General features: G+C 57.6%; 2 protein-coding genes across 3 annotated transcripts; one reads left to right on the top strand and one right to left on the bottom strand.

Annotated features, from left to right (window-relative positions):
• The first annotated feature begins 30 nt into the window (after positions 1 to 30).
• Positions 31 to 7785, top strand: RGL2 (ral guanine nucleotide dissociation stimulator like 2). Of its 2 annotated transcripts, none has more exons than XM_055329856.1 (18): positions 31 to 183; positions 390 to 589; positions 1805 to 1888; positions 2124 to 2302; positions 2433 to 2483; positions 2573 to 2870; positions 3138 to 3389; positions 3482 to 3585; positions 3671 to 3755; positions 3836 to 3916; positions 4138 to 4212; positions 4801 to 4833; positions 4954 to 5075; positions 5172 to 5267; positions 5364 to 5475; positions 5584 to 5874; positions 6875 to 6989; positions 7100 to 7785. In XM_055329856.1, the coding sequence occupies exons 2-18, from the start codon at positions 431 to 433 to the stop codon at positions 7309 to 7311; spliced, it is 2349 nt and encodes a 782-aa protein (XP_055185831.1). In that variant the 5' UTR covers positions 31 to 183; positions 390 to 430; the 3' UTR covers positions 7312 to 7785. The 2 variants fall into 2 exon arrangements, with proteins under 2 accessions (XP_055185831.1, XP_055185830.1); XM_055329855.1 differs by having other exon boundaries at positions 3833 to 3916.
• A 780-nt stretch (positions 7786 to 8565) lies between these two features.
• Positions 8566 to 9865, bottom strand: PFDN6 (prefoldin subunit 6). The gene is made up of 5 exons (XM_055329876.1): positions 9811 to 9865; positions 9519 to 9665; positions 9198 to 9268; positions 8994 to 9118; positions 8566 to 8785 (listed from the first exon to the last, which is right to left on the bottom strand). The coding sequence occupies exons 2-5, from the start codon at positions 9580 to 9582 to the stop codon at positions 8656 to 8658; spliced, it is 390 nt and encodes a 129-aa protein (XP_055185851.1). The 5' UTR covers positions 9583 to 9665; positions 9811 to 9865; the 3' UTR covers positions 8566 to 8655.
• Positions 9866 to 10112: the final 247 nt, after the last annotated feature.

Raw genomic sequence — 10112 nt, 5'->3', positions numbered from 1 at the left:
GCAGGCGGACGTGGGGTGGGGGGGGGACGAGCGGAAAGGGCGGGAGGGCCCGGGAGCCTGGCGGGCGGTAACGGGGGTGCGGAAAAGCCGAGGAGGGGACTCGGGCCAGGGACTCGGTTGGGGACCGGAGACCGACGGGAACAGCGGCCCGGGACCCGCGCTGCTCCCACCGTTCCCGAGCAGGTCAGAGCCTGAGCACCCTGTGACCCTGCCCGTTCCCGTACTCGTGACCCCCAAACCCCAAATGCACCAGGGACCCCCATAGTCCACTCCTGTGTTGCTTCCCTCCCCAAACTCCCATACGGTCACCTGGGCACTCACCCGCGTCCCTCCCCTCCCCGATCCCCCGCGCCCACCTGACTCTCCACCTGCCCCCCGTTTCTCCCCAGGCGCCCCCATGGCCCGACCCCGCTGATTCCTTCACTCGGCCATGCTCCCGCGGCCCCTGCGGCTGCTTTGGGACGCGAGTCCCCCCGGGGGAGTCGTGCTGAGCAGCTTCCGGAGCCGAGACCCCGAAGAGGGTGGGGGCCCAGGTGGCCGGGGCGTGGGCGGGGGGCAGGAGGAAGAGGAGGAGGAGGAAGAAGACGAGGTGAGACGCGAGTGGTGGGAAGTCGGGAGGTGGACATGTCGGAGACGCTCTGCCTCGCCCTCGCCCTCGGGTCTCTGTCCCTTCCTCTCTCCCTCCGGCCTCCCGCTGGGTGTCTGCCAGTCGGCCCGCGGCGGGGAGTCCCGGAGTTCCTGGGGCTCCCGCTGGCGGTGGGACTCAGGACTGGCCCGCGGGAACCTTCCCCGGCTCGCCCCGCCCCGGCCTGTGTGCCAGCCCTTCCGGCCGTCGGGTCTCGGTCCCCGTCGCCCTCCTTGTTTTTGTTTGGCGGGGTGGGGTTTGTTTCCACAGTAACCGGCGTCTCCGACTCCGGGATTGGGGAGGGAACCCTTCGATTTCGTGACCCCTCCCCCTCTCCCGCTGGGCCGCGAGTGGAGGCGGGAAGCCCGGGTTCTTGGACTTTGGAGGGAACATCCCAGGCTGGGGCGGGGGGGTCACCTGCTCTCCGCCGGGACTAATGGTGGTGGCCAGGAGCGGGATCTGGGGCCCCAGAAGGGGCCAGAAATTGGATTCGGGGCCCCGAGGCCCAGGACTCCTGGGTCCAGAGCCTGGGTGAGGGCAGGGTGACTGGCAGGGCTGGTTTTTCGGGATCGGTTGGGGGAGGGGCTGGGGCCACGTGACCCTGAGTCGGCTGCACAACCCCCCTCCCCATCATCCCAACTTCCCCTTCTCCTTCCTGTACTGGCATTGGAGCCGCCACCTTGAGGGGGTCTCCCAGCATTGAGGGACCAGGGAAGGGGGGCTCCCCTGAAGGACTAACTCTTGGGGCTCGGTCAGTTCCTGCGGGGGAGGGCGGAGCTTGCGGCTGTGCCCGTGACTGAGGTTCCAGCTCTCAAGGCCTCTGCCTCTGGCTTTCTGCCTTTCTCGCTTCCCCCTCCTCTCCTTTGCACCTTGCTTCTCTGCTGTGTTGGGGTTCAGCTCTGGGGGGAAAGGGCGACAGAGGTCTCCGGGCCCAGGGTTCCTGCATTCCACCCACACCCCCACTGCCACCCCCTCGACTCCACCGGGCCCTGAGGCGGCTTGGGGGGGGCTGTCTAGGCCCCAGTGGGGGAGACCTGGGGTCACCAGCCCCCCCCACCCCTCGCACTCGCTGGTACTGTTCCCTGCCACCACAGGTGAGGGGTACAGAGGGAGGATTAGGGCTGGGGGCAGTAGGGGGTGGCGTGGGACTGTCTCACCTCCCCTTCCTTGCTCTGCCAGGCCCCTGTGTCTGTCTGGGATGAGGAGGAGGATGGTGCCACCTTTACTGTCACAAGCCGCCAGTATCGGCCTCTTGATCCCTTGGTGAGATCCTAACTTTGGCTTCTCACCTCTGACCCATGACCTCCCAGTCTCCTGTCCTCTGGCCAACTTTTTGGAGACCTGAACTCTGCTGTGTGACTTTGGTCAATCAAGTTTTTGGCCGTCTCTGAATCTTCGTATAACGAGCCCCCAGCATTTCCTAAGTCTGGGATTTTCCCCAGAGGTCTAGGGGCTAAGTTGAAAACAGGGTCAGTGACTTTCCTTCTGTCTCCCCCAGGCCCCAACGCCTCCCCCTCGGTCCTCCAGAAGGCTCCGAGCTGGCACTCTGGAGGCCCTGGTCAGACACCTGCTGGATGCCCGGACATCAGGGGCTGACGTCACCTTCACACCAGCTTTCCTGGCCACCCACAGGGCCTTCACTTCCACCCCTGCCCTGCTAGGGCTTGTGGCTGACAGGTCAGGGTCATAAGGGACCAAGGGTCATGGAGGTGTCTGGACTTCCTAAAGCCAGAAAATCCCCCCAGAATAGTCAAAGCCACTGGGGGCTTGGGGAAAATGGGCAGATCGAATCTCTTCTCCTTCCTAGGCTGGAAGCCCTCGAATCTCATCCTACTGATGAACTAGAGAGGACAATAGGGTGAGTGACCGCTGATTGTTAACCTCACAGTCCCCTCTGGCTGAGCTGCAGCTTGATAGCTGACCCCTGGCTGATTCCCCTTCTCCCAGGGTAGCCACCTCTGTACTGTCAACCTGGCTGGCCTCTCACCCTGAGGATTTTGGCTCTGAGGTCAAGGGCCAGCTTGACCGGCTTGAGAGCTTCTTGCTTCGGACAGGGTATGCAGCAGGGGAGGGTGTTGGGGGGGGCAGCGCTGACCTCATCCGCAACCTCCGGTTCCGGGTGGACCCCCAGGCCCCCGACCTTCCTAAGCCCCTGGCCCTCCCCGGCGATCCCCCTGCTGACCCCACGGATGTCCTGGTGTTCCTCGCTGACCACTTGGCCGAACAGCTGACCCTGCTAGATGCGGTGAGACCCTGACCTCTGCCCCTGTGCCCCCTGTCCCCTTACTACTCCCCCTGACTCCAGAGCCTTCTCCTTGTTTCTAGCCCTTCCTAAACAAGCGCCCAGCTTCCCCTGTCCACTCTGTTTGATCTTTCCCCCTTCCCCATGATTGTTACCCTTCAAAGCCCGCTCCCCTTTGGTTTCTTGACCACCTGTGATCCTCACGCCCCTGATGTTGGAAGGCTGAGCCCACTTGACTCCGAACCTTGACCTCTGTCCTCTGCTCCACAGGAGCTGTTTCTCCATCTGGTCCCCTCTCAGTGCCTGGGAAGCCTGTGGGGTCACAGAGACCGGCCGGGACATTCCCACCTCTGCCCATCTGTCCGAGCTACTGTCACACAGTTCAACAAGGTGGCAGGGGCAGTGGTCAGCTCTGTCCTGGGAGCTACTTCAGCTGGAGAGGGGCCCGGGGAGGTGACCATTCGGCCACTGCGTCCTCCGCAGAGGGCCCGGCTCCTGGAAAAGTGGATCCGCGTGGCAGAGGTAAGAGAGAGGCTTGGCTCTGTTGGGGACCCTGGTGTGGAGAGAGTGGGCCCAGAGCTCTGGCCTGCCTCTATGACCCTCCCCTCCCCCAGGAGTGTCGTCTGCTCCGAAACTTCTCTTCGGTTTATGCTGTGGTGTCGGCCCTGCAGTCCAGCCCCATCCACAGGCTTCGAGCAGCCTGGGGGGAAGCCACCAGGTGGGAGCACGGGGGCACCGGCCTGGCACTGAGGGGGCGTGGGGCAGGCTGGCCCGTCCTCAAGGCTGCTGCCCCCCACCCCCAGGGACAGCCTCCGAGTCTTCTCCAGCCTCTGCCAGATCTTCTCCGAGGAGGATAATTATTCCCAGAGCCGGGAGCTCCTCTTGCAAGTGAGTCCCTGTTCCCTGGCACTCCCAGCCATCCCTGCTCCCCTTGAGGCACCCCTACCTCCCTTTCCTGTCACCAGCAGGAGGTGAAGCTGCAGCCCTCTCTGGAGTCAAATTCCAAGAAGGCTCCGAGGTCTGGCTCTGGCTCTGGCTCCCGGGGTGGGGTGAGTGACTAGCCTAGGGGGGTGGGGGGTGGGGAGGGTGGGGGGGTGGGGGGGGTAGGGTGGGGGGGAATGTTGTGAAAGAGTGAGGAGTGGAGTGAGGAGGCATTCAGAGGGACGGAAAGGGGAGGCATGGCAGGAGGGAGGGATGGTATAGGCAAGTGCAGAGGGATGGAGAGCTCTCAGATCAGGAGTGGGCATCTGATCCTGACCTCTGACCTCAGGGCGTGGTCCCGTATCTTGGCACCTTCCTGAAGGACCTCGTGATGCTGGACGCAGCCTCCAAGGATGAGCTGGAGGTGGGTGGTGTGCAAGGTCGTTGTGTGCATTGTGATGAGGGAATGGGTGGGCCTCAGGGTTAGACAGACCTTCCAGAAAGGTGCTGCGGGGCGTCAGCACCAAACTCCAGGGCTCCAGCCAGATTGTCGGAGTTCTGGTTCTGTTACTTGAGCAAGTAGCTTAACTTATTTGTGGCTCAGTGATTTGTAAGTGAGAGCGCGGTGACCATGTCAATGCCAGTCTGTTGTCAGGAGGGTTAAATGAAATACTTTTCAGCAGGTGCTTAGAGCGTGTCTGCAGTGTTAGCGTATGTAGCATTTGTTAAAGAAACAAAAACTGGCATCTTGGACAAGTTCCTCATTGTCTTTGAGCCCTAATTTTCCCATCTGTGGAATGGACACAACTTCTACCTGTGATATTCAATTTCAAGGGTAAGGTAGAGAGCTTGGGGCAGGACAGAGGTGAGGGGGAGCTGGGGAGGAACAGGATTCAGAGGCCTAGTGGATGAAATGCTTGAGAAGTTGGATGTGGATGTGTGTGTGCTTGGAAGAGGGTATGTTCTCTCTGTGGCAGAACTGGGCTTCACCCCATCCCCAATATTCTTGCAGAACGGATACATCAATTTTGACAAGCGGAGGAAGGTGAGGGTAGTGCACGCACCGGATGCTAGACCTCTCTAGCCATGTCCCGACAAGGGGAGGTGGTGGGGAAGGTCAGGGGTCCCTGAGATCGGCTCCTGCAGTCTGTGGGCTCCTTCTTAGGAGTTTGCTGTCCTTTCTGAGCTGCGGCGGCTCCAGAACGAATGTCGTGGCTATGACCTCCGACCTGACCCTGATATCCAGCAGTGGCTGCGAGGGCTTCGGCCACTGACAGAGGCCCAGAGGTGACTGGCTGGGTGAGGTTGGGACTCCAGGCCTAGGGCTGAGTGTGGGGATCGGTGTGTCCTGTCCTGACATCTGTCCATTGGCCCTCTTCACAGCCATCGAGTGTCCTGTGAGGTGGAGCCACCTGGTACCAGTGACCCTCCTGCCCCGAGGGTGCTTCGGCCAACACTGGTCATCTCGCAATGGACAGAGTAAGGGTGTCAGCAGTTAGGGGGTAGTGCCATGGGGAAGCTCCTTGGGAGAAGAGCCCTTCTCCCTCTGACCCTCTTAATGCCTTACTGCTCCAGGGTCCTGGGCTCTGTCGGGGGACCCACCCCCCTTGTCTCCTGGGACCGGCCCAGTGTGGGGGGAGAGGAGGTACCTGGAACCCCTGCTCCTCTGTTGACCAGGCTGGCCCAGGTGAGCTCTGTTCCTGACCTCTGACCTCAACACTGACCTTGCCTTTGTGAATGTTTCTTCTTTGACCTCTCTGCCTTCATGCCAGTCCCCCATGTTGTTTGTCCCTAGCACATGAAGTGGCCGTCTGTCTCATCTCTGGACTCTGCCCTGGAAAGCACTCCATACCTGCACAGTCTGGCGGACCCCAGCCACCTCTCTCCCCCAGCCTCCTCTCCTAGGCCTTCTCGAGGTCACCGCCGTTCCGCCTCCTGTGGCTCCCCACTCAGTGGGGGTGCAGAAGGGGCCTCCAAGGGGACTGAATACAGAGGTGGGGGATCTGGGCCAGGGGCCTCTGATTGCCGAATCATCCGAGTCCAGATGGAGCTGGGGGAAGATGGCAGTGTCTACAAGAGCATCTTGGTGAGGAAGCTGCCCCGTGCAGTGGGGCTGAAGGATGATGCCTTGTGGGACTATAGATGTTGTCCTGAATAGCCAAATGGGAGGATGATTCTAGCCTTGGTTCTGACCTGTGCTTATGACAGGTGTTTTATTTAGAAATTTTGTTTTTCATTTTTTAGAGCAAGTGAGCAAGTGGGGTGGGAGGGGCAGAGGGAGAGGGAGACAGAGAATCTTAATCTTAACTCCACACCCAATACAGCAGAGCTGGACGTGGGCTCTGTCCACCTCACAACAGAGATCATGACCTGAGCCACAACTGAGAGTCTGACACTCAGCCAACTGAACCACCCAAGTGCCCGTCAGCTATTTTTTTTTAATTTTTTTTTTTATTTATTTATGATAGTCACAGAGAGAGAGAGAGAGAGACAGAGACACAGGCAGAGGGAGAAGCAGGCTCCATGCACCGGGAGCCCGACGTGGGATTCGATCCCGGATCTCCAGGATCGCGCCCTGGGCCAAAGGCAGGCGCCAAACCGCTGCGCCACCCAGGGATCCCAGCTATTTTGTTTTAAAGGTTACTCGGTGGGACGCCTGGGTGGCTCAGTGGTTGAACATCTGCCTTCATCTCAGGGCGTGATCGTAGGGTCCTGAGATCGAGTCCTGCATCGGGCTCCCTGCAGAGAGCCTGCTTCTCCCTCTGCCTGTCTCTCTGTGTCTCTCATGAGTACATAAGTAAACATCTTAAAAAAACAAAAGAGGCTACTTGGCATTAGCTGCTGTAGCTTCAACTTTGGGGACGATATTAGATCTTCAGAATCCATAGCAGTTTCCTCCTAGGGAAGCAGTCCTATTTCACTGGACACAGTGGGGTACAGGTAACCACTACATAGTGCTTCCCTGTTCATTCTAGAGTGTTTGACATGGGTCACCATTTTCAGTTGGGATCAGCAGTTAGAGCTGAACGGATGGAAAGCAGAGGCAATGGCCAGTTTATTGCTCTTTTGGTCTCCTGTCCTGCCAGGTGACAAGCCAAGACAAGGCTCCAAGTGTCATCAGTCGTGTCCTTAAGAAAAACAATCGCGACTCTGCGGTGGCTTCGGAATATGAGCTAGTGCAACTGCTACCAGGGGAGCGAGGTAAGAGGCCGTGAGGAAAGGCAGACTTGGGAGGAGAGTGGTGCTTCCATAGCCAAGTGGTTGTGGGGGCAATGACCATGTCGCTCTTGATGTTCCTTCTCTGAACACAGAGCTGACCATCCCACCCTCGGCTAATGTTTTCTATGCTATGGATGGAGCGTCACACGATTTCCTCCTACGGCAGCGGCGAAGGCCCTCTACTGCTACACTGGGTCTCACCAGCAGCCCCTCAGCCTCAGGAACTCCCCCAAGTGAGGGAGGAGGGGGTTCTTTTCCCAGGATCAAGGCCACAGGGAGGAAGATTGCCCGGGCACTGTTTTGAGGAAGAAACCCTACGAGCTCAATAGAATTCATGGTGGCCACACCAATGTAGGTCGCCATCCTGAGTGGTGGCAGTCATGTTGCACCGGGAAGAAATCCAGAACGGTGGCCAACCACCCTGGGGCAGTGAAGTGCCACTGGTTTAACCACAAAGCTGAGAGATTCAGCTTTGTGAGAACTGGTTATCTTGGTAACCAAGTTGGGATACCTGTGTATAGCTCCCTACTTTCCATGAATGCAGCACATGGCCAGTACTGGAAAAAAGGATCAGTTCCTGGTTCCTGGCCACAGCCTAGCATTCTAAGGCCAGAGAGGCCTACAAGGAGGAGGGAGAGGAAAAGCCTAGAGGCTCTGAGCCCTGGGGAGAGGGGATGGCAAGAAGTAGGATCTAGTAGGAGTTTATTTGCCTACTCTGGGGGTTCCTGTCACTGTGACAACACTAAAGATAATAAATCAAAACACTACCTACATTCTACTCCCCTGTCCTTGAATTGTGTATGGTTTAGCTTCTGGGAGTGGGGGTGGGGAGATGGCTGAAGGTAGACACCAAAGAACAAGGGGCCCAATGTTTTCTGTCCCCATTGCTGAAAATGAAGTGTTGGCGAAAACAGTTTCCTCACAACAGTTTCCTTCTTCCCAGTAACCTCTCTGTCGGCTCCCTTTATTTGCTATTTTTCTTCTCAGTTGTCACAGACCCATAGCAAGTACCAGTCACCAATTAAAGTGAGCAGATTAAAGAACAATCCGTGGTTGGAAATTTGTAAGAAACAATTTTAGGACAAAGGAATGGAAGAATGACTTTGTGGATAACATATAAACTTGAGGGCCTTACAACATCACAAAGTGTTCCATGCTGGGATTTTAAATCAGCCTAAGCTTCATTCAAACAAATTCTAGAACGAGACTAAGATGCTGGGGCTTTCTGGAGGATGACAAGAAAGCATAAGCAAAAGGGTCACCACATTTCACCCTGGGGTCTCAGTTTAGATTACCGTGAGCTCTGTAGTTAAACTGGCCTTCCCAATGATCGTTGCGTGGTAAATGCTCTTCTCATGTTTCCTAAGGGGCATGCCAACCAAGGCAAGTGTAGTGTATATAGGCAAGTAGGTGTGAGACGTTTCAGATTTTAGTCTCAGTGAAGAAAGGATTACTCTGTGGCAATTCCAGTCACGAGAATTGGGACCGAACAGAGTAATGCAGGTGGCATATATATAAAGTTGAAGGGGCCCAAGGAAGAGACCATCATGACAGGAAGTGGCTGGTCAGAAAACAGCCAGGGGTTTTCACATTTTATTAGCTACAGCATAGACCCTTGAGCTGCCTCATTCCCCCCCCCCCCATGGGGTCAGGCCTTCCCAGAAGCCCCTGCCTTGGCTGCCTGGGCCCTCTGGAACTCCTGCTGCAGCTGAGCCAGGGTCTCCCTCTGTTGCTCTGACTGCCGCTCAAGGTCCCGGAGCTGGGATTCGTATCGCTTACTGAAGAGAGGCAAGAGAGGCAAGCAAATGAGAAATTGGTGGGATTTACTCTTGAGGGTGCTGAAGGGTTGGACTCCCCCCTGGACTCCCTGTGGAGGGTTTGAGGCAGCAAATCAGACAGGGCTAGCCTGGAACTACTCCAACGGCTCCTCGACATTCTATGCTGGGGGTGTCCGGTGCCTTGCAGGGTGTCAGAACAAAGACTCACATTTCAGCTGTGATATAGTCCAGCCTCTTCCCCACTGTGGCACGAGCCTCTCCCAGCTCCTGTTTGACCAGCACAGGGCCCAGAAGTTTAAAGACCACGTTGGATCCATCTAGCAGGGCCAGCTCCTGATGGAGGGATGGGACATACAAAGTCAGAATCACTTCCAGGACAGGTCCCTTCTGGCCCGGCATATCCCTCTCTCACCTCCTTCACGATATTATTTTCTGTTAGCTGCGCCTCAAGCTTCTGTCTCCCCGACATGGATTTACTCAAGTCTGGGGGTTAGGAAGAAAGGGTTGATTAAACACATCAAATGTGCCGCCTGACCCCAATCCTGGTGAGAAGAAAACGGAGCTGAAGAAGTAGACAAGGAGGCGGCAACAGGTCAGTGGGTGGGGACGAGCTCCGAGATGGGGAAGGAGCTGCACGCGGGGCCTCTAGTGGGGCACAAGATATTATCTTGGTTTGGCTTTGGGCTGTAAGTGAAAGGTCTGGGGCGAGGCCGCGCCGACGCTGCTCCCTTACCCTTCTGTAGCTGCTGATATTTCTCCACTTCTCCCTGTAGCTTCTTCTGGATTAGCTCAGCCATGGCGGGGACGAAGGCCCGCGGGGAGTGGGAGCGGGCGCTGGGTCTCACTCTGGGAGGTACCTAACTCCCCTTTCTGGCCCGGCCTGCGGAAAGGACAGCACTCTTGCGAGGCAGCCTCCCAGGGCACCACAGCCTCGCCTCGTCCCAGAGAGCCCTCCACGCAGGCCCCAGGAGGTGGCGGGCGCAGCAAGACCCCAAGCCCCTCAACCGTAACCCAGCCATACTCACGTTCTCGCTTCACTATCACTAAACCTGGAAGTAAACAAAGAATGCTGGGAAAAGAAGGCGCCGGAAGTGTCTTCTGACGCATGCCGGGAACTGTAGTTTTGGCACGTTTAGTGAACGGTGTTCCCCCAGAAAACTGGACTCGGGAGGTTTTAGGCAAGACAGGGAAACGGAGCTGGAAAAAGAAACTGCACCGTTACTTTGTCCCCAGCCCCAGACTACCTTTCTTTCATTACTCGGGCATAAGCGGCTGCTCGGGATTGCGGAGCCAAGACCTGCCCCGCCCCTCGAGAGAGAGTGGGCCC

The sequence above is a fragment of the Nyctereutes procyonoides genome, unplaced genomic scaffold, assembly GCF_905146905.1.
Source record: "Nyctereutes procyonoides isolate TBG_1078 unplaced genomic scaffold, NYPRO_anot_genome, whole genome shotgun sequence".
In the NCBI taxonomy this organism is placed as follows: Eukaryota; Metazoa; Chordata; class Mammalia; order Carnivora; family Canidae; genus Nyctereutes; species Nyctereutes procyonoides.
The sequence above is the reverse complement of the archived record's forward strand: the minus strand, read 5'-3'. Positions and strand labels throughout refer to the sequence as shown.